General features: G+C 40.8%; 1 protein-coding gene across 2 annotated transcripts in view; it reads left to right on the plus strand.

Annotated features, from left to right (window-relative positions):
* Positions 1-25,148, plus strand: part of PCDH15 (protocadherin related 15) — a 643,190-nt gene that overhangs the window by 473,474 nt on the left and 144,568 nt on the right. For both annotated transcript variants that reach the window (XM_042818673.1, XM_042818671.1), the window contains exons 15-18: positions 7,791-7,925; positions 8,859-9,008; positions 17,480-17,673; positions 22,859-22,991. In XM_042818673.1, coding sequence (XP_042674607.1) covers positions 7,791-7,925; positions 8,859-9,008; positions 17,480-17,673; positions 22,859-22,991 — 612 coding nt within the window. The remainder of the gene's footprint in view (positions 1-7,790; positions 7,926-8,858; positions 9,009-17,479; positions 17,674-22,858; positions 22,992-25,148) is intronic.

Consider the following 25,148-nt stretch of genomic DNA (forward strand, 5'->3'; position numbering starts at 1 on the left):
GTGCTGAATCTTGTAGAATCTCATAGAAGCGCACAAAAAAATAAAACCATGTTAAAAGACAGGATTTAATTTCAAAGTCAAAATAAACTAATCAGCATTCACATTTATTACTGCTGCTTGACTGCCAGGCTGTTCACTGATACCACACACAGTGTCGTGATGAATAAACTCGAGGAGCAAGGTAATTTGTGCATTGCTCATTAGAACTCAAAACAGTGGCATGTTTATAAAGTGTACCAGCTTATGTTCAGAGGCATTAACGTGTGCCAGCATGCATTCATAAAGCATCTTTGTAGTAACCCAGATGCTTCTGCAGATCCCGAGGCAGGGGAGTTCCTCCATTCCTCATCAGATCATGTTCTTGCCTTATCCTTCATGTCCGTGAAGTTGAAGTCAGACTAGGTTGGTAGTTGCTCAGCATTCATGCTTTTAGAGAACACGTAAAGGAAAACGTAAAGGAAAGATTATTTTACATGAAGGTGCCTCCATCCCAAACCAAAAGGGCAAAACAAAGAATAAGTGAGTGCACTTAGTAAATATGGATTTCTGATGAGTGAATGGACAAATTTGAAATATAACTTAAAAGGTTATGGATTTTCATGAACATATGCAGATAAGGAGGAACAGTGGATTCCTACCATAAGCCAGAAATACTGAGACATCTTAAATACCAAAGCATTTTGATCTGATTTTTGCCTGATTGCTTGTATCTTACTTACACTGTTGTTGTTTGAACTTGTTTTGCAGCCAGTATTTTTCCTAGAGGTGCGTTTTCAAACTACTGCTGTCCCTGTATGGCACTTCTGTGACATTCTAACAGTCACATTACAAAATATTAATTCAGAAAATAGTCTTCGTGAATGTAACAGTCCCTTAATATCACCATTAACACTACCAAAAGAGAAAGGAATATTGCTTTTCTTTCTTTAGGATTTATAAAGACAGGTTTTCTTTCCTTTTTGAATCCTGAAAGAATTTGGAAATAAAGCATTGCTCAGCATCAACTTTGGTTCTCTTGTTAGTCTTCTGGCATAATATCCTCCTAAGTGGAGATGGCATAAATGGTGGACCTTTCTTTGCTGTTGCTGGTTTTAAGTTGTACAATTAAGTATCATTTAATGACCTTACTTTGAAGAAATAAAAGTAGTTAAATAGGAAAAACAAAAAAATTCATAATGTACCCTGACAAAATTTTTCCAGGTTGGCTTTTATCTCTGTTGCTTACTCAGGATTTTTACTTATTGTTCTACTCCATGGGTTCTGTTTGCCTGAACAGCTGTACAGCTGAAGTCGTCAGCCTCAAGTTGCACCAGGGGAAATTCAGGTAGAATGTTAGGAAAAATTTCTTCTACGAAAGTACGAAACCGGATGAGGTTCAACAAAAGCAAGTGTAGAGTCTTACACCTAGGGAGGAATAATGGCATGCACCAATACAGGCTGGGGGATGAGCTGCTGGAGAGGAGCTCTGCAGACAGGGACCTGGGCATCTTGGTGGACAACAGGTTGGCCATGACCCAGCAGTGTGCCCTTGTGGACGAAAAGGCCAATGGCATTCTGGGATGCATTAAAAAGAGCGTGTCCAGCAGGTCGAGGGAGGTGATCCTCCCCTTCTACTCTGGCCTGGTAAGGCCTCATCTGGAGTACTGTGTCCAGTTCTGGGCTCCCCAGTACAAAAAAGACAGGGACCTCTTGGAAAGAGTCCAGTGGAGGGCCACAAAGATGGTGAAGGGCCTGGAGCATCTCTCCTATGAAGAAAGGCTGAGTGAACTGGGTCTGTTCAGCCTTGAGAAAAGAGGACTGAGAGGGGACCTGATCCAGTTCTATAAATATCTGAGGTGTGGGAGCCATAGTGGTGAGGCCAGTCTTTTTTCAGTGGTGAGTGGAGACAGGACAAGGGGAAACGGCCGGAAACTGCAGCATAGGAAGTTCCGCACAAATGTGCGCAAGAACTTCTGTACAGTGAGGTGACGGAGCACTGGAACAGGCTGCCCAGAGGGGTTGTGGAGTCTCCTCTGGAGATGTTCAAGACCTGCCTGGATGCCTACCTGTGCAACCTGGTGTAGGGAACCCGCTTTGGCGGGGGGTTGGACTTGATGATCTTTGGAGGTCCCTTCCAACCCCTACAATTCTGTGATGGTGCCGGAATGGGCTGCCCAGGGAGGTGGTGGAGTTCCTGTCCCTGGAGGTGTTCAAGAAACATTTAGATGTGGTGCTGAGAGACATAGGTTAGTGGGGAACACTGATGATAGATGACCGGTTGGGCTGGATGAGCTTGGAGGTCTTTTCCCACTTCAGTGATTCTATGATCATGAAAACTTATGAGATCATAGAATCACCAAGGTTGGAAAAGACCTAAAAGATCATCCAGTCCAAGCGTTCACCTATTACCAATAGCTCCCACTAAACCATGTCCCTCAACACAACATCCAGCCTTTCCTTGAACACCCCCAGGCTCGGTGACTCCACCACCTCCCTGGGCAGTCCATTCCAGTGCCTGACCACCCTTTCTGAAAAGTAATACTTCCTCATGTCCAGCCTGAATCTCCCCTGCCGTAGCTTGAAGCCATTCCCCCTGGTCCTATCACTAATGACACGAGAGAAGAGGCCGACCCCCAGCTCACTACAACCTCCCTTCAGGAAGTTATAGAGAGCAATGAGGTCTCCCCTGAGCCTCCTCTTCTCCAGGCTGAACATTCCCAGCTCCTTCAGCCTCTTCTCATCAGCCCTGTGTTCCAGACCCCTCACCAGCTTTGTTGCCCTCCTTTGAACACGTTCCAGGGCCTCAATATCTTTCTTGCAGTGAGGGGCCCAAAACTGGACACAGTACTCGAGGTGTGGCCTCACCAGTGCTGAATATAGGGGAACAATCACCTCTCTGCTCCTGCTTGCAACACTGTTTCTGATGCAGGCCAGGATGCCATTGGCCTTCTTGGCCACCTGGGCACACTGTCGGCTCATGTTCAGAGTGCGCTTTAGTCTCATAATATCTTAATAGTAAAGTTGAAGGTGTAGGAGAAGCACTGAGACACTGTGTCTACCTTTTCTGCTCAATCCAAGCTACTGTGAACCTGGAGAAGCAGGCTCATCAGGCCATGCAGAACTCCTTGCCTATTTTCCTCCAAGATCGGCATTTTTGTGTTTCTTCATAGCACTGAAGGGATTAGGCAGTGGTTAGTCTTGGCACAGCCAGTATTTAGCAACCAAAGCAAACTCCTTTTTTCCTTTCTGATGCACAAATCCCTCCTGGATTTTGGACTGTCTTTCCATAAATCTGAAAAGTGAACATAATGAAATGAAGCAGGAAAAATGCCCAAATCATGAAATACTCAGTGGAGCTGGGGCTTGTTCTGGCTCCCTGGAGAAATTAACAGCCAAATATATTCATTCAGCTGAGTGCTTTGGAATGTTGAAACATGTTGTCTGTTCATTCATTCTGGACAATATCATGCAATTTTGCTTTGATCTTAGTAAAGCGTAGAAAACTGCTTCTTCTAGAAGGAGCCGTAAGCTCCGATGAGTGGAAAAGAAAATGGGAAAGGTAACATAAACATCAGCACAAGTTTTCAAACTTTAGTTTGTTTCTGTGAAAAATTCAAGCAGAATGAACTTAAACCCAGGCTTTGTTTGTCAGTAGTGCATGGGAGCACTTTTTGCATCTCGTATTTTTGTCTATAACCATTTTTTTTTCCCCAAAATGTACTGCTTTTATACGACGTTCATCACTGGTACGTTTATGTTTCTTTACTTGCATTCATTTTGCAGAGGTGTTTTTGCTTTGTAGCTTGTATCAGGTGCCATTCCCATAGGTAATGGTATTATGTTTGCAAAATGATTTTTGGTTGGAATTGTGTGATTTAGGTGTTTACGTATATGTTTTCCCCTGTCCTTCATTATTCTCTGCCCCGTCAGTGTTTCTGTGAGACTGAGAATATCACTCCTGTCCTGAAGTTTGCAAAGAGCCCTTTAAACACACCAGATCAAGTTCATCTGGGATGTAGACCTGTGCAATTCAGAAGAGTTGTGCCATGCTTATGTTATAATTGTCTTATGCTCTTTATATAATTATATATATTTTATATACATCTTCACTATTACAGAAAGTATTTTTTTTCTTTTTCCTTTAAGAAGTGTCTACTGTATAATCAATGAATATTAAGGTGTTATAATTATGAAATAAGCAAGAGAGTTTGACAAAGCAGACTATGATAACAAAAAGAGGATAAATAGAAGGGTCACCACTATCCTGGGCTCACTCACAAAACTCCAGCAGAGCCAATCTCCAGAAGAGATCCTTCCCTACTGGTAGCCAGCTCTTAAATAGGTCCAGGAGGGGTGGAGCCTGGCCCCACCCCTTCTGGCAGCACAGCTGAATTGCCTTCACCTGTGCTCCTCTGGCTGACTTGTTGCTCACCTCAGGTGATCAATCAGAGGTTCAGGCCGTGACTCAGCAGTTCCCATACAGTCTACTAAGAGGTCTAAAGCACATAAACCATCTTCGGTTTGCACTGTGTGCTTGAAATAGTCCTTGCAGGTCACATGTTTACTCAGTCACGTGGATTCTGATAGTTTTCTGCTTAAAATCATGCGCTAAACAATTTATTAGATACAAACCAGTTTACATCTATCAGGAGTTTGGTTAGGTATCAGTGGTCAATCCAAGGCCACCTGAAGTAATAGTTTAAGAAACTAAAGCATGTGAAATTTTGTAGGCAGCATGAATGAGTTGTTTCCCATAATTGTGTTCATTCATAGTATCTGCCAGGTGATGTGTGCACAGTCATGCAGACTTTCTTTCAGCATGAAGCGTGTTAAAAATGTAAAGGCAAACCACTGCAAATATTAAGAAAATAAATTGTTTTGTATGCCCAACATGCATAGAAATAGTAAAAACAGGTACTTATTGCATTAAATTTGGTTTGATGTAGACACTGGGATAAAAAATTTTAAGACAAAAATAGCTAAGGAATAGGATAGATGACTTTTGGAGTGTATAGAATTATCTATTATCCATTGTTTTTTCTCAATAACAAATTAGGGGAAAAAGTACTGTGTATTAATGATATGACAAGCAAGAACCCGAACAACCAGCCAGAGCATTTGGAAATTAAACTTTTGACTGACTTTATCCTGTCTACAAAGTGAACAATTATTGGCAGTTACCTTCCATAATTTTGCATGGAAAGAAAGAGATTACCATTTGCATTGCTAGGTGTAAAATGCATTTTAATTTTACTGAAAGTTGGCTTAGTTACAGCAAAGCTTTGGGCAGTAGAAAACCATTGATTTGGAACACTTTGATATTTCTTTCAAGTAGCATTCAGTAACTGAGATGGTTTTACGTTTGAATACTAAAATCTTAGCCTTCCAAAAATAGGTGCTTCAGAGTATTTTGGATTGCTAAAAATAAATTTCTTTCTCCTTCCATTGTCCCAGTCTGTCCTCATAGTTGTCTATTATGACTTTTAGTGCATGTTAGAGTTAGAGTGTCTTTGCCTGCTGGGTTGTAGGGACTGGTGAACTTTCCTGTAGTCTGTTTTCTTTCTTCATTCCTGTAAAATGACAATAATAACAAGGCAGGTGTTAACTTTCTAGAAGCATTTCAGATTCAGAGAATCAGATGAGAATGAGAAATCATTCAGTGAATGATATAATGCTACTTCTTTGGATAATGCGTTAAATGTAGCTAACCGTTGCATCTTACTTTATACGGGGCACATTGTGTAGCATTGCAGTGAAAAACAGCTGGTAAAACTACTTGTCAAGTTATGCTTTGTGCAGCCACTGGATTTTCTGTTAAGTTTTGTTCTTCGTAATAGCCTCATCTCCACGTCATATGGGACGGTTAGATACAATTTTTACGTAACTCATCCCGTAGCCTTTTGTGTTTTCCAAATAGCATTTTCTTTCTTCCCATATAATCTCACATCACCTCATATAACAGAAATAAACTGAAGAGTAACTGAGAGTAAAGTATTGAGTTAGGATTAAATTAACATACAAGGGCATAGATATGTTTATTGGAATACAGAAGGCAATAAGAGATAATGTTGTTTTTTTTTTCTCAAATTTAATTGTAATGTGAAATAACCTTTGCAGTCTAATCATGTTAATAGCACAAAATTATCTCTAAAGAGATGGAGGATTATAACATAAATACTTAGTCCTGGTCACAATTTGCACTTCTGTCATTTCAATAACAGAAAATCACAGAATGTGTGGTGAGGTGCTGGAACAGCTGCCCAGAGAGGCTGTGGATGCCCTGTCCATCTCTGGAGGTGTTCAAGGCCAGGTTGGATGGGGCCCTGGACAGCCTGGTCTGGTATTAAATGTGAAGGTTGGTGTTCCTGCATGTGGTGGGGGGTTGGAGATTCATGATCCTTGAGGTCCCTTCCAACCCTGGCCATTCTGTGATTCTGTGAATGGCTTGGGTTCGAAGGAACCTTAATGCCCATCCATTTGCAACCCCCCTATTATGGGCTAGCTACCCCCCACTGGATCAGGCTGCCCAGGGACCTTCCTTTGTATGCCTTCAGAGATGAGGTATCCACAGCTTCTCTAGACAGCAGTGCCTGGGCCTCACCACCCTCTGAGTGAAAATTTTCTCCCGAATAGCTAACTTAACTCTCCCCTTTAGTTTAAAAAACCATGCCCCCTTGCACTGTCACTATCTGTCTATATGTAAAGTCATTCCTCTTGTTTATAAGCTCTTTTAAATACTGGAAGGTGTACACTGAAGTCTCCTTAGGGCCTTTTCTCCAAGTTGAAGCCCAGCTCCAACAGCTTTTCTTCAAAAGATAAATGAAGTGTGGTAGTTTGTAGGGCTTTTCAAAACACCAGGAAACACCCCTTTGTTTGTTCTGTGCTGGCATCCAGTGACTGAGGGGTAAGGACTCAGGATAGCAAGTCCATTTTGCAGCTTCTTAGCCAGGTGGCAAGCTCAGGACAGAACTGGCTTGAGGTTCTGGACTTTAATTATCTGCTCTGTTCTCTTTGAATAATAATTTCTGGTTCTGTCTATGGCAGGAATTTTCTTCCTCTTTTGTCTTAGCTGAGATCCCATTTGCACCAAAAGGTATTTCTGCCTGCCCAGGGTATCTAACGATAGGTTTGTTGTCTGTGGTCTTGCATGCCGCAGCAGCATTACATTACCTCTCTTGGTGCTTGCCCGGTTGTGGGGGCAATGTATAATCTCTCAGTTCATAATATGTCCCCCCAGCAGGCTGCCTAGAGAAGCCTTGACTAACAAAGTACAATGCCTTTGGTTTCATTTTGTTGTTGTTACCATAAACGTTACTTCCAAACTGAAAATTGTACCATAATTGTTCTAGTATGGTTTTGATCTGATCAACTGAGAAATTAGAGATCTTGCATCAGTATGTTTTGATTTCTGTCCAAGACAAAGAAAATCCCTGAATAGCATTTGTCTAGTGGTATGTTTCAACACGTATCATTATCCTTTTTCACTGCACCAGCCCACCTGTGTTACTGCTTCATTAATCCACACAGGTTTTGTTTTGTTTCCAGTATGATTGAAAACAGATACTTGGATCTGGTTTCTCGCTGCTGTTAAGTTAGTTATTATAATATTATATTATAATTATAATAGTTTATTATATAAAGTTAGTTTATTTTTATTATTTTTTTACAGTTTCATAGATTCATCAATCATTGTATTCTGCTTTCTGGGTATTTAGGTTTTGATGAGACTTAGCACATGCACTGAGTAACTGGAAACTTAATGGTGTGTAAGAATTAATAACAGAATGTGGTGGTTTTGTTTCTTTTTAAAGACCAAGGACCCACAGCTCCATCTCTTCCTGAATGATTACAATACCTTTTTCACTGTGACCCAGAGTGGCATCACCCGCTACCTCACCCTGCTGCAGCCTGTTGACAGAGAAGCCCAGCACCTCTACACCTTCTCGGTAAGCTCAGTCCTTCTGAAGGCATACCAGGCATCAGTCAGAGCATGGGTTGAAAAATAATTAGTTGTAACACCACTGCAGGTTATTAAAATGACAGAGGTGAAGAAGAAGTGGCAAAGTGGTGGCACTACCCAACGGTGTTCTCTTCCAAAAAGCATGTTTTCAGCTTGATAGCAAGATTTAAGATCCCCCTGTATTGGCATCATATCAACGGTTCCAGGCCTGTTTTCTGCTCTTTGCCACCCACCATGATACAGTCCAACCTTCCTCTTTTATGCTTGGCCTTGAGGCCAACTTTGCCTTCTCTTAGCCCTTGGGCTAGGAACACGATGTCTCTACTTTCTACTTCTGTATTAGTAGAGGCAGTTAGCAGTCAGTCAGGAAACCCTGGAACAGTTCTAAGCCAGTTTGCAAAAGGATATATAGGCAAAACACATTTGAAAAGAGAGAGAATTCAGATTTTTGTCTGTGGCATAGGACGACCTTCTAGCTCTTCACATCCCACATTAAAATGCTGTCTTTGAAATTCAACATAGGTGGACGACAGATCCTACATATTACAGTGCCTGAGACACGCACTGTTGAACATGTCGGTGTTCTGTGGCCAGGTCCTGCTCCTTCAAGGTGTCCAGCACAGCTGGGGACTTGCTGCACGTCCTGCCAGCTCAGATCCCAGCCCTGGAACACAGCCACTCCCTCTCATTTCTTCTGCTTTTCTGACACAGTACTTTTTGAAGGTGCTTTTGTCCTGTTTCTTACACACTGCTGACTCAAGCTCAATCTAAGCTTCTTGTAATTTGCTGTGTGTTAGAAAACAAATGTAGAGCTAAATACTGCTTTTTACTTGTTATACTGTGCTTTCTCATAGTTGCAGTTGTCTTAAGAATACACTGTTAAATTATGTTTCTTGCCTGCCCTTTTTTCCTCCTGAAGATGATAGCTTCTGATGGCGTGCAGGAGAGTACCCCAGTGACGGTCAATATCGTGGTGATTGATGCAAACGATAATTCCCCAACCTTCTCCAATATATCATACAACGTCAAGATTTACACAGATATGGGGCCTGGGGAAGGCGTTATAAAGGTAATGTTTATGGTTTTTATTTGTTTTGTTAAATTTTTGCTACCGGCGGGCAGCCTTGTCGATACACACTGAACATGCACTGAACAGCTAGAAATTAAGTTTGTGCGTTTCTATCTGCCTCATTAATTACTTACATGTTAAGAGTTTCCTCAAATGAAGTCATCTCAGACATAATGCTACATTTCAGCTGATTCACCCAAAGTTTTATGAAATGTTTCCATCTGTAAAAAAAAAAAAAAAACCTAATAAGAGGAAAAAAACATTCTCCTGTACTTCCTTAGCTCTTAGCCCTTACCATGAGACCTGATCTCTCACAGGGATAGGCGTTTTCTCAAACTTCCTAACTTTAAGGAAATTTTAAATTGCCGGAGGGCTACTGAAATAAATCATGTTAGGAAAGCAGGCAAACCAAACCATTTGTAGGAAATATCCAGAAATGTCTTATCATGTCATAAAACAGTTTCTAGACAATCTTAAATTGCCTGTAGAGCAATTGAGTGGTACAAAGGGTACTGAATGCCAGCCTTCATAAGCAGAAGAGCCAGGGTAGCCATTGTAATGGATGTTTTTGGCACTATGTTTGAATCTAGAAAGGAGGTGAAACAAGGTTGCATGGAAATTTATGGAAATAATAGTGACTGGTGATGATTCTAAGTTCTGAGCCATCTTCCTGAGTGATTTCCAGCCCTAATGGATGAGAAAACAAGATTCTGTGATTGTGTGATGATGTTAGTAGTGGTTGGCATTCAAGGAAAGTAGGAGTATTCAAAAAGAGTTAATCATCGGATTGAGGTAATACCATTTTCATAAATATAATACATTTGAAGCCGTGGTTTAACTGGATTAGGAGAGAATTCACTGTTTTGGCGCATGACATACTTGAAATTCATGGGCTTGGCTGTATTTGTTATCTTTGAATCTTTGGTAATGTTATTTTTATATTTTCATCAGTCTGGGCTACAAGCGTGTAAAGAATCATTGAGAGCCCTGAGGACATTTTCAGCAACATTTGGGGGGAAATAAGTTTAAAAAAGAAGTTGCTTCAAGTTCTGAGAGAATTGGTGGCTGTATGGGTTAAAAGAGATCACACAGTGCTCTCCTGAATGAGCAAAAGGCAGGCAGAGCTCAGAGCTGTGTGTAGGATTGACATCAGGAGCTGCCTTTGCAACATCTCATAAATTCCTAGCTCAATCTATAATTGAGAATATTTAAGGTGCAGAAATAAAGGTCTGATTTTTTTTAGATTGATGGTTCTTCCTAAAGAGTAAGCACACTAGTCCAGAAAGAAACCATTAGAGTTGTCAGGGCCTTTGTTGTGCAGGGTATCAGGCAAAGTAGTGTGCTATGGATTTAACGTATCTCATGTCTAAACCATGTTTCCTCTTGGTCGGAGCTGCACGTACCAGGAAACACAAGGCAAAACTTGTTGCTAAACGAGATTTCAGCCCATGTGAAAAGGGAATGGCTGCAGTACCTGAGGCTGGCCATAAGGATGCTCCGAGCTGACCAACCTTTCTTTGAAACTTAGTATGAAGTAGAACAGCTAAAGTACTTACACTTTTAAAAGGAATATGCTCTTTGAAAGGCTTAGACAGGCTCTCTGCTATATCAGCCTTGGAGATGTGCAAAAAGAGCAGGAAAACTGCAAGTATAAGTTCCTCAGTAAATGATTCATTTGGGGAGGGAGTGAGAAGAGTGCTCTGTAAGGCCAATTGTGTTATCCAGGGTTGCCTGTGGGTTTCCTTAGGCCAGGAAGATGGATGTGTGCTGCCCTGTCATTGTTTGTTTCTGTTTCACAAATACCTTCTGAAATGGAAAACAGGCTTCTTATTCTGAAGTGCTGTACACTGATTTTAATGATATACTTGGTTTGTTCTCTGTACGTGGAGCAAACATCTCATAACCCTAACTCATTTTCAGTTTAAGAATCATCTGAGTTTTGCAGCTATTAGGTGATGATCAGCTATGATAGTTCCCAAAGGAAAATTACCCAGGTCAGATGTGATTAGTCTTTAAAAACCACTTTCTCTAATCTCAGAAAGTAGGTTACAAAAAGAACAGTGACCTCGGTGAATCTCTATAATCTCATAATCATTTACAGATAAGCACTGCCCTGCACTTAACTCCACAGTCAGACTGTATTTTCAGGATGATCAAGACAGTATTTCCTGTATTAAGCGTGTCATCTTTCAAACAAAAAAAAAAGTTAATTTCTACTATAGTAGTGCAATTGCTCTCATGTTGGTTGCCTCTTCAATTTTATTATGGTGAGCTTACAAAAGAATTAAGATTTATTTGCTGAGTGGAGTACTATGAATAAGTTCAAAGAACCCCAGTCTGGTACTTGCTTGTTATCCCATTTTGTAGGAAACAATTTGGTTTTACTCCTGGGGTTGGGGAAAATTATTAAATTCTGTATTTGCTATGTAGTACACTCTTAAAAATAATGCTGTTCCTTTGGCTCTGCTTGAAAATGATCACAAATAGCAAGGGAAAAATTTCATCATGAGTGAAATTGTTGGTGTTTTTTTACATGCTTTTTTTTCAAGGAGTTTCCCTTCTTTCCCTGTTGCCTTTAGTAGGAGAGAGCCAAAGAGAGAAAATGAAGTTACATCTTACTGAGTTGCATTGGTTTTCCTTGCAAGCATGGTGGCAGGTTGGGTGATTTGCCTTTGGCACTCTGGTTGCAAGGCTGAGGTGCAGCCTGTGGAAAGGTGGAGCATATCACAGGAGAGTGTGAAATATGTGCTGTCTGACATCTCATGCAGTGACTACAGCCGTACCATCAGGGAATTAGCAATAGGGTTGGTTTGGGAAGTTTGCATTTTGTTTCTCTACTCTGAATGCTTGCAGCAGCTGTCCAAGACTTTGGTTGAGGTGAATAGGTTCTTTGTTAAGTTGAAAAGTCTGTGTGTTCTGTCTGTTTCAGGTACTTCCTTGTGCTTCCTGTTACACCGTAGCTGTTTGAGAAATCTGTCATTTAAAACAGTTAAATGTGTGGTAAATAACTATTATCACTTGCAAGACTGATTAATATTAAACCTATTCAAGTACTTAATTCTAGCATTTTTATATTGTTACAGTTTTTCTATCCTGTTTTCCATGATTCTGTCAGTGCTTTGTGTTCCTAGAGATTCAGATGCTTAAGCCAGCTACATGTTGATGAGTATGCAGCCACAAAGCAATAATATTTCATATAAGTCATTTCAATTCACTCTGTTAGACAACTTCCTTTCTCTATACAGTATGCAGGGTATGCTATGCATGCTATTCAGGGTACAGCAAATATTAAGCAAGAAAAAAAGGATAGTGCTGAGAAGGGACAGAAGACAGCAAAGACATAATCCACCAAGATCTTCATGCAGGTTTGCTTGAGGGTTAAAAGGCTTCCTTAGCCTTTGAGAACTACAGTGGATTATTATTTTTTTATATCTTCTGTTTACAGGAAAAACTCCTGAACTGCCGTTGAAAAGAATACGCTGCTTTTCCCAGGCTTAAAATTTATGAAACAAAAAAAGCCCCAGAAGTTTTTTTCCTTTATATCTGTGTCTTAATTTCTACCTGGTTTCTTGTTGCAGAGGTACATTCTATAGGTACATTTTATAGGTCTTGCAAAGGTACTCCCATAGGGACAATTAAATAACTGTGGCCGAAAACAGATAGTACAATATGCAGTGAATTAGTGCAGTGCCTGACCACCTTGTGAGCGTTGAAATAATTCTTATACTGTCCGTGCAAGTTAAGTTAGAGGAGGTGCCCCAGATGTTGGTTAAACGGGGTGTTTAACTTCACACAGCTCAGCATAAATGGCCATTGTGGTGAAGGTCAGAAGCGAAAGATGAATGATGGAAAAGCTGTAGGCAGTAAATCTATCAATCATCTGTCTTTTGCTCACGGTAGAATTAGTCTTGAACAGTAGCAGTAGTTCCAGTTGTACATGGGGACAAATTTTATTTAGGGCCATTAAATAAATACCTTCTCTGGGACTGTTCTGCTCTCGTGCCTCAAGTGTGGATTCTCAGTGCTGGATCACTTTGTCTCTTAAACAGTGTCCTTTCATTCCCAGCACATACTTAAATGTGACCTGAGCCATCCTCATGTACAGACGCATACTGAAGTATTTATTAGAGATGTGTTTGAGTTTTTGCAGCGTGGCTCATGCCTGTAGCTTCCAGCCTGTAACAAATGCACCTTGCTGTTAACCCCCAGAACAATTTAGAGAAAATCTTCATGCAAGTTGACTCTGAGTCACACTTGACGTTTTATTTACATGGTTATTTGCAACCCTTTGCCTTCAGTCCATTAGCATGTTAATTTTAATTTTTAATTTTTAATTTTTAATTTATCTACACAGTAAATGTTATTAACAGGGGGAATATCTGGATTACGATTGCATTTCTCAGTCAGTGCACTTGAAGTATAAACATAGAACCATAGAATATTGTAAGCTGGAAGAGACCAAGCCCAGCACTTTTCCCTGGTGCATCGGTCCGGGTTACACGTATACCCTTCCTTGATGACTTTTCACAAGATAGTTGTGTATGGAATGTGACTTGGGATCTTTGCACATGCTTCATTGAAACAGTGACTTCAAGAACTGCTTTGGGGAGGTGCTGTGGCACGATGCAGCTCCTGTGGGTAGTATGAGTTAGACCAGTTCTGCTGAACATTTAATTTTGTGGAACACACAGGGTTGCAAGAAAGGTTGGTAGTTGTGTGTGTGGGGAAGGCTCACTGAAGGTGTCATTAGAGAAAGTGTGGAGATCAGCTGTTGAAGTGCATTTTCCTCCAAGTGCAAGTAAGACTGAACAGAGTTTATGCAGTGGCAAGGAATATGTTTTTGTAAGCTGTGAGACAGTTGTATATCCCCTTGTCCATTCAAGAATGTTACTTCTTGTGTAGTAGAATATATATGCACCTATTTTGCAAAATTTGCAGTACGTTACATTTTAATGTAATGGAACTGATATTGCTGGATGTAAAAAGTTTCTTAGGAAAGTAGAATAAATCCTGTTTTGAACTTCTTTTCACATACATTTTAGACGTGTTTCTAAAATCGTGTTAACTATGAAACCGTATCGGTTTGGGACAGCTGGAGATGAATTTATAGAATCATGTATTATGGCAGCTGTAAAACTTCATTTTTATTCATGCTTTTGCCCCAAAATATTATTCAAATCACTTATCTTCTCAAGCATTTGGAATTTGTGAGTTTAATTAACCTTATTAATTTATGTACTTGTGTAGACAATTAATTTCCTTTTTCATGTCATCACTGTAAAAACTGGCCTTGTTCCAAATGCTGTGATTAAATGCTTAGGAGCTTGTATTTTGCATAAAGCCTTTATTTGTCTTTTTGTGTCTGTTACTTTCCAAGTAAAGAATGTTGTTATAACACTTCTCTTAACTGTGTCACTTAGTTTGATGGTTACTTTTGCAAGGTTGATGAATGCATTCAGATGTGTACGTTAAAGAAGTAGTTTAAAGAGGGATTTAAGCTCTAAAGTGTAAGAGGGTGCAGCTCTGGTGTCTTGATTCTGTCTGACTGTGTAAAGTCAGCGTATTGATATGTCAGGAGATGATATGGATGAAATGTAAAGCGCACTACCAAAGTGCAGTCTTCGTAGCATGTCTTCTTCAGAATTTAAAAAGAAGATAGAGAAGGAGAGGTGTTCTTGAAAAACAACATGTGGATATTTATTCATTAAATTTTTGAGAGTAATTGGTCTATTTAATAATTTTTGACGTATTTCAACTATTTGTCTTATGCACAATGAATTCTGGCATGTTTCAGCATGCAAGGATGAATTAAGATTTGCTAGTTCAAGTTCAGCAGTGATAGTGGAATTGTTGACAGACTGTGATAGATGAAGTGAAATCAGCTTAGGTAAAGTTTAAGTACTTCTGTTCATTGGAAATGTAGCTTTGGATCTCTATGCTCTGTGTGAAAGAAGTACTAAAGAAGTACTTGAGGAAAAAAGGAATTTAACATACTTTTCAACTGATCGATACTGCATACAACCCATGCGAGGTTAGAAATGGCTGTTCCTCCATTAAGTAACTCCATTCCCAACAGCAGTAATAGTTTGCATTCCTATTAAAAAAGGTAAAGCCCACTTTCATTAATACACCTAAGTCATTTATCTTTCAGCATATCCATTAATCTCTTTAGGTATTATGGGCTTAGTTCTTGTTTTTTAGCAAGTTTTTGACTTCATGTACAATATTTCATATTTTGCTGAGCCCATTTGAACAGAGAATCAAGATAATTCTACCAAGCAGCTAGATTCCCGAGTATTTCTGTGTTCTCCCTTTTGTGGTTAGTTCTATATGCAGATATTATTAACTTGACTATTAAAGCTTTGGGTTTAATTCTTCCTTTCCCTGCTTGCTTGTTGAGTTCTTGACTGTGATGGGCAAAGGTGGTTTGAAAGTTGAAGAAAGTGCTCCAAAAGGTTGTGCCCCGCTGAAGGTGAGCATGATGCTGTATTATTAATAGATGGCAATATATTCTAATATGGCAGAATCTTGAATCAATTTCTCTACCTGCACCGCTGTCAGCTTTGAGAGTATCACAGGGATGAGAAAAGAGTGTCTGACAGGAATTTAGCCTGCTGTGTTGGCTGCCCCAGGCTCAGGTGATGTCTCTTGATCCTATCGTTGGCTTTATGGTCATCACAAAGGCTTTGTGATCATGTGTTATCCTTAAATCCTTGCAATCCCCATTGAAGTCAGCCTGCTGGCATGACTGTTTCCATTGAGAAAACCAATGTGGACAGGCCAACAGAGACCATTCAAGAAGCTGGGCAGATTGGTTTGGTTTCTTTTCACTTTCTTTCTGTAGAAAATCATTTCTGAGGCTGAGATTTTTCACTGCTTTATACATCCCCAGGAGGGCTCTGCTACTATAGCTGCTGGTGCCTCTTGTTTTCCACACTGAAATTCCCAGCTGCAGCTGGGAGCAGCGGGAGCCTGTTGAGCTGTCAGCTGCTGACATTTCAACTCCACTGCTGTTGGTACAGGCCAGATGGGTACATGAGCATCACTGGCATTGCCTGCTGTGGCTGATAGACCTATCAGCAAAGTGACACTTATTGGAAGAAGATAGTCACCTTAGAAAGCCTGTAAGGTGTGGCTTGAAGTTAATTTCAGCAGTTCAACCCTAAATTTAACTGAGAACTATGCAGCCTTTTGTTTTCTGAAGGTTGTAATTAAGTTGTAATTTTAAGTTGCAAAATAAAGCTCAAGAGATAGGCATTGTAACCAGCTTGCTGTGTCGTACGTTGCATAAGTTGTATTTGTTTAGCATGTACCTTAGCATGAGTAAAGGAGGTGGAGAGATGAAAGAGCTAAGTTAAGAGCCTGGACAGCCAACTGGCATGACTAATGCGTGGATGTGTTCTTCTGAATATGTTATGGCAGAAATCTGATAAGAAACTTCAGAGTGCTAGTTGCTCGTGTTATGCTGGGAAGAGGGAAGTTGGTACTTCAACAAGAAGCAAACAAACATGAATATTGAGATTTTTTTCCAGCCACACGTTTGTAGATGTTTAATTTTTCATGGCGTGCTACAAAAGAGGGCTAAAACTGTTGCATTTTCCATGGACAAAAGGTAAACTTCCTCATTTCACTAGTAACAAACTCATGTTCATCATTAAAATTTGTGTCTAAATCATTAGGCCTTAAAATTTTCACATATCGAGGATTGTCATTACGTAAGTCTGTCACAGAAATACTATGTATGAAAGGCTTAATTCCAGTAGAGAGATGCTGTAGAGGCAACAACATAGAAGTACATAATGAAATAAATAATAATAAAATAAATTATAAACTTGGGTTTATAACTGGCCCCCCCATAAGCATAGCTCTTCAGATAGGTGGTGTCATGTAATGAAAGGAGCCTTGCATGTTGGTGAGGTGCATAGTTATGTCTGTTACATCTGTGTCCATATGGGAACTACTATCACGTCTCTTCCATTTGGTTTCCTCTGTGGTTTGCGTATAGGAGTAAAATGAACACTGTACCCCAGTTCCATATGATGAGGACATTTAGAGCAAGACCTGGATATCAGGCTTTGAACAGTGTAGAGTGGGATGGAAAATTTCTGTAATTGAAAATGACCCTCTTGTTAGATTTGCAACACAGGAAGGATCCCCCAATTTATTTTTTTTTTTCCAGGGTGCTACAAATTCCACTTAACAGAGAGTAAACTTGATCTCTATTAGTTTTCTTAAAGTTCCTTTCTTAAAATAATTTTCTTGCAATCCTAGGTAAGCAGTTTTTCTCTGTTCCATGATGTTCTTCCACTTATATTCTTCATTTAAATCCTTCTTGTACTATAGAAATTTTTCTCTCGTTTCTGCTTCCTTTATCCCTAATAAGTTACCTTATTATTTAAAAAAAACAACCAAACAACTATTAGAATACAACACTGAATCACGCATGCTGACATTCTGGTTTTGAATTGCAGCTCACTGCTGTAGATGCGGACGAGGGACCCAATGGACAGATAGTGTATGAAATTTTGGCTGGGGATCAGGGAGACTTCATCATCAATGACCGAACAGGCCTTATCGCCATTGCTCCAGGAGTTGTACTGTCAGTGGGGCGATCCTATGCTCTCACTGTCAAAGCATCTGATAGCGCTCCTCCTGCACAGAGAAGGTAATTCATCTTATCATGAAACTAATTTTTAATCAGTGCTTAGCGGTGCATAAGAAGTGTGGTGTGCCTGTACACCTATAATTCTGAATTGGAATAAGATTCATTGTGTTCTTTTTGGTGTCTAAGGCTTCTTTTCTGGAGAAGTGTCGTGTTAGAAATCAGTTTAATGTGTTTACTTCTAGTTACTTGTATTTTACATGTAGTACATAGATTTCATTACTTCATTTCCTTGTAATGGTGTTGTTTTTTTTTTTTTGAAGTCTGCATTATGCTGAAGTTGTGCACACACATTTGTTAAGAGAAATTGAAATGAAGGGCTATAAGGAAGAAAAGTGAGAAAGGAGGTGCTTTGTGTTGTGTTCAGCTTGCTGTGATGCAGAAAGGATCAGAAACAGTCTGGTTGCTGAGCTGGAGACATTCTTCCCACATAGAGGATGTGCTGCGGCATGCGTGACAAGTTGTGCCAATGATGAACAGTATCCCCACCGAGGCCTTAGTTCGTAGCACAGTTATTTTGGTTCTCCATCAGCTGATACATAAAAGCAGTCTGCAGATTTACCGTGGGTAGAACAGGGCCCTCTCATGTTCAAAAAACAAAAGATGTTTAGTCTCACTGATGGGCTTCTTTTGATTTTGCATTCTGCATCTGTCAGCTGTGCACAAATGCTGTCATGTCACGAGGGAATTGCATAGAAGTGGCTCTCATATTCTTTGTCTAGTTTCATGTATTGATAATGCATCGACTTTGTTGTCCAAAGAGTGTGATAGAGAGCTGCAGTCTCCAGTGTTTGAATTTCCCACAGACTTTCCACTCTTATTCAGGGAGGTGGTAAGAAGGAAAGTAAATGTAAAAATTCTGTTTTGTGAGTTGTTCTTTTTCTTTGGGACCTGCTGCTTCTTTTCTGTCTTCAAACAAACAGCTCATCCTCTTTCTGATTGTTGGGCTATTGATAGCACTAATATCTGATAGCACTGTTCTGTGATTGAATTTTTTCTTCCTTTCCCTCTGTTGCTTGCTTTCTTGATAAACCATCTCTTAGGGGAGCTGATAGTAGATTGTTAGCAGTGCTGAAGAGAAGATTGTGGACTTAGTGCTGTATTCTGCTAACACAATATTTAAGTGGTGTACAAAAGTCAATAATGCAACTTCAGAAGAGCTCCAGAAGCCAGCAGCATGGCCAGCCAGCAGTGGTGGCTGCTGTGGTACAATGTTGATTGCTCTCAGGTTAATTTAGAGAAATCTTTCTGTCGTAAAATACATATTTCTGGTGATGTGTTGGGAGGAAGTGCTTCCTTCTCTGACAACATCTTCCTTGAAATAATCTTCGTAAGTGGAAAAGCTCTTATTTTATTATCACTTCTCCTTGTCTCTCTTTTTATGGAATTACAGCATACAGCTTTCTTCATAGCTTTCAATTTGTGTAACCACAAACCTCAGCATCTAGGCGGTGTTCCTGTAGTTGGGGCATGCAGCCTCAGGGCAGACCTGGCCTTGTTGAGTTGAGATGTATTCAGAGCCCAAGGCTGTTTATAGTGTGTCTGTGAAGGTTAAAAATTCACGGAGCTCTAGCGAGATACTGCAGAAGGAACTGTGTGGAGAATTCATCCTGTTGGGCAAAGTAGATTTGGGCAAAAAGATATTGCTGCCTTCCTGCTCTTTTTTTCCTCTGAGATTGGAAAACCACAATTGAGTTGACAGGGCTTTCAGCAGCCTCCTATGATTTTATGTAACGAGTCAGGATGAGCTTATGTGAGCTGCAATTTGGAGCTCTTTAAAGCTGTCCTTTTCCATCACTTAAATATCAGTTCCTTCTTTTTTGCTGTGAAGTGCTTGGTGTCTTGTAGTAGGGGTTGCAAGAAATTCTTGCAACTTCATCTACAAAACTGTCACGTTGTGTTAAGTGCCTTGCCATTGCCTTGGTAAGACAGACCCAAAAGCTAAAGCTCCTCGGAATGGGCAGATGTTGTGTGTGTGCAGGTAGAAAGGCTTGTTCCCTGGGAAATAAATAAATATGCTGAGGACGTTAATGTAACTTAAAATAATTGGGCATTTCTTCCCAGCTCTGCATTGTAATACAAACTGTTCCAGGTTGACTGCAGTCAGGTGTAAACTGACTTGAGTTGAAACTATCCCTTTGCTTCTGTACAAAGCAAGGGCCAGGTATGAAAGATGGTTTAAGAGCAGCAGTTCTGTAGCCTCTCTGAGCACTAACATAAATCAAAATTATTTATGTCTAGCTCTTTCTCAGGACACATTAAATTCTTGACATGCATCTGTGCATAAAACAAGGTTTTTTGTGAAGTTCTATTACAGTTTCTATCTATAACAAGAAAAGAATACTTTCTGTTCGACTTGATTATGCAGAGATAGTGTGGCCAAAGAGAAATTGGCCCACGTATATATAAGTATATTCATTAGACATTGTATAATATAGTGGTATGTAGAAAGCATGCAGAGCTAAAGCAGAGTTGGTGATGCAGTCTCAGTGGTTTGTTGGCTGTGCTTTCTTTGCATTACCATTTAGCTGGGGCAGCATAAAACCTCTGTTTCCTTGCTTTTCTGTGACTTTGTCAACATCTTTCAATTCCTCTGCCCTGTTCTTTTTTCAGGGTGTTCACCTGTTCTTGCAGTGCTCAACTGCAGTTGTTAGTTGTCAGCTCTGCGCCTTTTCTTTTTCCATAACAGTGTAGATTCTTCCAACCACCTGAAATTGGAAAAAAAAAAAAAAAAAAAAAAAAAAGTAGCTATTTAATCCTATGCTGCTTTTCATTTGCAGCCTGCTAGTATTTTATTTCTGTCAGCTTGTCTTAAAGATTTGAAGAAAATTTGCTTACTACTGTAGTGAGCAGAAACCAATTTTTAAAGACCTTGATAGACAATGAATCAGCTTGGGCATTATTGAAATGTAGCAGAATTAGAAGTGATAAAGAACAGCCGTTTTTTATTAGACGTTCAGCAGTAGAAGAAAAATGCACACTAAAATTCAACTACTTGGTTGTGTGTATCAAAGTCATGAGCTATCTCAAGAAAACACGCAGTCTGAGTTCTCAGGTTTTGTCTGTTTGTTCATTGTATCTGGTTTTCATCATTTGGTGATGATATTACTTTATTCCAAGAGTGTAAATGAGGAATGTTGATTCAGATTAATGGGATATGATGAAGTGTCACAGACAAGAAGGCAGGGAATTTCAGAAAGTGACTGTCATTTGTAACAAGGTAGTCTACACTGAGTAATCAACTGCAGTTGTTTGTGTCTGTCTTCCCCTGAATGTGCTGGATTTGTTTATATTCATTGAGCCACTAGTCTGCAAATTCAGCTTCTTAAATCTTTCCTAATAAGATGGATGGTGAGGCTTTGTCATTTGCTGATGCATTTCAGAGCAGGTTACATATTTGTTTTGAGTGTGATTACATCAAATAAGGAGCTGGCTGTTAGAATCAAAGCAGCAAGATTTCTCATCCCCTGTGTTAGTAGAAGCAGGCGAACCCAGCACATACTCCAGAGGCACTGCAGCACCTCTGTGGATGAGAAGCTTGGGATTGCTCATGGCTAACAGGGCTGCTGGGCACTGATGGAAGTTTGGGAAGGCATCGTGGCATGGCACCGCTAAACCTTGAGGGCTCATTGCAGCGCAGTGTGTTGTTCACACAGAATCACAGAATCACAGAATCAGAAGGTTGGAAACGACCTGCAAGATCATCTAGTCCAACCACCCTCCCATTCCTATCAGTGCCACAAGCTACTAAACCATCTCTCGTAGCTCCTCATCCAGGCGCCTCTTGAACACTACCAGGGACGGCGACTCCAACACCTCCCTGGGCGGGCCATTCCAGTGCCTGACCACCCTTTGAGAGAAAAAGTTTCTCCTAATATCCAACCTAAACCTCCTCTGGTATAACTTCTGGCCATTTCCTCGGGTCCTACTATTTGCCTGGGAGAAGAGGCCAGACCCTTTTGCACCACAACCTCCCTTCAGGAAGTTGAAGAGTGCAATGAGGTCTCCCCTGAGCCTCCTCTTCTCCAGACTGAACAATCCCAGCTCCCTCAGCCGCTCCTCGTAAGACTTGTGCTCCAGACCCCTCACCAGTTTCGTTGCCCTTCTCTGGACACGTTCCAGGGCCTCAATGTTTTTCTTGTAGTGAGGGGCCCAAAACTGAACACAGTACTCGAGGTGCAGCCTCACCAGTGATGAGTAGAGGGGGATGATCACCTCCCTGCTCCTGCTGGCCACACCATTCCTAATGCAGGCCAGGATGCCGTTGGCCCTCTTGGCCACCTGGGCCAAGATGCAGGTGCCTGAAGGTTCTGATGTCCAGCTGCTGGATGGCCACTTCTGGAGCTTTCTTGAACCTCTCAGGGCCTCCTGGAGGCAGCATGGGCAGCCCCATGATCTCCTTAGAGCACCTCAGCAGCTGTTACCAGGTGAACACCCTACCCATCAGCCTGTCATCCTGCTGCTGGAAGATGGGGAGTAAGAAAGGTCCCTTTGAGCCAAATCTTCCTTTCAGTTTTCATCTCTAACTTTGGAGTAGTTGAATATCAAGAGTATCTACAGCACAATTGTGTAAGGTCTGTAGCGAGTCTCAAGGTTCCCAGGAGAGCTTTGAGCTTGCAAACTGGGATGTGTTTTGCGTTACATTTGTGTTAGTGGCTCAGTGCAGTCTGGGTTTGCCATGTCTCCTCAGTGGCATTGAAGCCTCCTGTATTGCCTTGGCTAACTCACCTGATTTATCCCCACAAACCACTGCACTGATGCAGCCTGCTTGTGTGCATCATCTTCCTCCCAGCATTACCTCTCCAACAGTGCTTTCAGTTCCCTCTCTTACAAAGGAAGGAAGCAAGCAGTACCATGACAGGGATGCTACAGGGAGATGTTGTGCTTAGCAGCAGGAGTTATCATCACAAGATTTGTCATCCTCTTCTAGAGGACCAAGGGATTACAGTGATGAATGCAGCAACATGTTATTGTTTTGTTTTCAAGAGACGTTATTTAGCTTTTCCTCTATTAATGTTGCAGCCATGTTTCCTATTGATGGGGAATGAAAAATATGTCCTGAAGCTTTTAAAGGAGCAAGGGGAGATTGTTAGACTTGCAGAGAACACAAAGAGCAAGACAGACGATGGTTGCCTTGTGTTTGCTGATGTATTGACTTTGACTTGTATTTTTTTTTGTCTCATTGCAGGAGCTCTATTACTACTGTTTATATTGAGGTCCTTCCACCCAACAACCAGAGCCCTCCCCGATTTCCGCAGCTGATGTACAGCCTGGAAGTCAGTGAGGCCATGAGGACTGGGGCCATTTTGTTAAACCTGCAGGTACAGAAGCTTTTCTGTAAGCCTTCACCATGTTCCTTCTGTTTGTGTCCATGCCATGAGGAGTTCAGTCCTTGGATGTAGTGGAGAAGGACGGTTTCTAGGGAGAATGTCTATTTGTAATAAATAGCCCCTTTACACATACTGTATAGGAAATGGATTCGGATGTTTCTGGAAGATCTTTTTTTTCTGGCACTGGATGTGCTAAAAGACACCATAGGCTGCACATTGGATGAAATTTATGATAAAGAATGTAATGAATGGCTTAAAACTTGAAAAAAACCTGAGTTTCTCGTGTGTTTTTGTGCCATCAAATCAGAATAACTTGGGGACTTCTGCACCTCATTCCCATTGAATTTCAGGAAGATTTTTGGCGCTCAGCCCTTCTTTAGCCTGACATACTTTGAAAAGCATCTAAAGGTGCTTACTCCCTTCAGTGCGTGTAACAACTGCTGCTACAGGCTGACAAAAAGCAGGTTTCACTGCCTCATTCTGCAAACATCTCTATTCCGAGCAACTATCCCGCCCAAAATAGCTCTGCAGGTGGAAGCAGTGAAAACACATTAATCCAGTACTGCTTATAAATAATGCTGCATTAACCTGTTTTGCAGACCCATGTTGTTTCTCTGTGTGGTGCTACACAGTTGATGTATCAGTTTTCTGCTGGCTTATTTTCTGTTCCCCGAGCTTTTGTGCTTTGTGCTGCTGTGTCTTGAAAGCCAGCTGTGCAAAGTAGACAGATAAATTACCATTCTTTCAGTGTGTTTTTTGGGGATCAGGACGTTAATATTTTTATGATATAATTATGGTCTTAAGTCTAAAGCGATAAACTCAGTGCAGCATGCTCTCCTGAGATTGGCTTTCTCTCTCCCTCTCTCTGTATTCAGACTTTATATAAAGCCAGTCAGAGGAAGATGACTGGAGATACCTGAGCTAAACAGAACCATATGGAGCAGTAGCCTGTATCTGCTTTAAGTCAGTGTAGCTCTACTGAAATCTGCTGAACTTGGTGGCATTAACATCAGTCTTTATCAGCTGAGGGGTTTGGCCCTGTATACTGCACACATTCAGTAAATACACAGAAAATAAATGATCTGACCCAAAGGGTGTGAAATAAAGGAACATTGAGTCACTGGTGAGGGTGACTGGGTAAGTTTCACTAGCCTGCTGAAAACTGATGGAAGGTGACTATGGATGGCTAAGCTGATACCACCTGTGCTGAGGGATGATGACTCATTTAGCTCAATACTGAAAATTAGCTGCTGGTGCAACTTTAATGTGAGTTCAGAATCAGAGATCCATGCTGCTCAGGAGCCTTCTCCACACTGGTGGGGAGCTGCTCTCCTTTGGAAACACCATAGAAAAGAATAGAATCAGGAGCACACCAATAAGCAGAAACACTTGCGTTTACTTGGCAGGTGTTAGAATGTGTGGCCAAAGATGTGAGTAGTCTTCAGAGGCAGAAAAGCCACTGCAGTTTCTAGTGTTTCAGGATTTTGTGTGATTCAGATGTGGTTAGAAAGTGAAGTGTGTTGTTGGAATAATCCGTCTTTATTAATGTTTAACTTTCCACCAAATGTTCTGCCTAGGTACTCTTTCCAAATGTATCTTGGTGTAAGGTATGCTGAGTAAGCCTGGGAGATGGCCAGGGCCCAGCTGGGATGCTGGTGATAGAGCAGTGACTGTTCTCTTGCTACTTGGCCAGGATGCCAGAAGGGACCAATTACCCTTTTGGGAAAGAGTGAAATGCATCAGTTTTAAGAGCTTTGAAATTACACAGAAAATGCTGTCTTTTGGTTATTGTTACTGCAGTGTAGATTTATTTTATTACCAGTGCAGTATGCCTGAATTGAGTTCAGTTGTATGCTTTTTGTTTATGAAAAATACTTAATTTTTAAATGACAACTATGTGTAGCTTTATCTCTTCAGGATTTGTAAAAGGCAGTTTCTCTTGCAGGACTGATGGTCCTGAACATGGAAAGCAGTTGCTTTGTCTTCATAGAGCTAACTCAGCTTCCTCATTCTGCATTAATATGCTCATCTGTATTAAAGGACTTTTATTGTGTGGAGTATATTTCTGTCTTTCTCCTTTTTTATTTCCTGCATAAAATCGGCCAGGACATTTTAAACATTCATAAACTTCGCATTTAAGCTTTTGAA

Source organism: Centrocercus urophasianus, unplaced genomic scaffold, assembly GCF_019232065.1.
Source record: "Centrocercus urophasianus isolate 14NV4802_14NV808 unplaced genomic scaffold, USGS_Curo_1.0 seq_17, whole genome shotgun sequence".
Taxonomy (NCBI): Eukaryota; Metazoa; Chordata; class Aves; order Galliformes; family Phasianidae; genus Centrocercus; species Centrocercus urophasianus.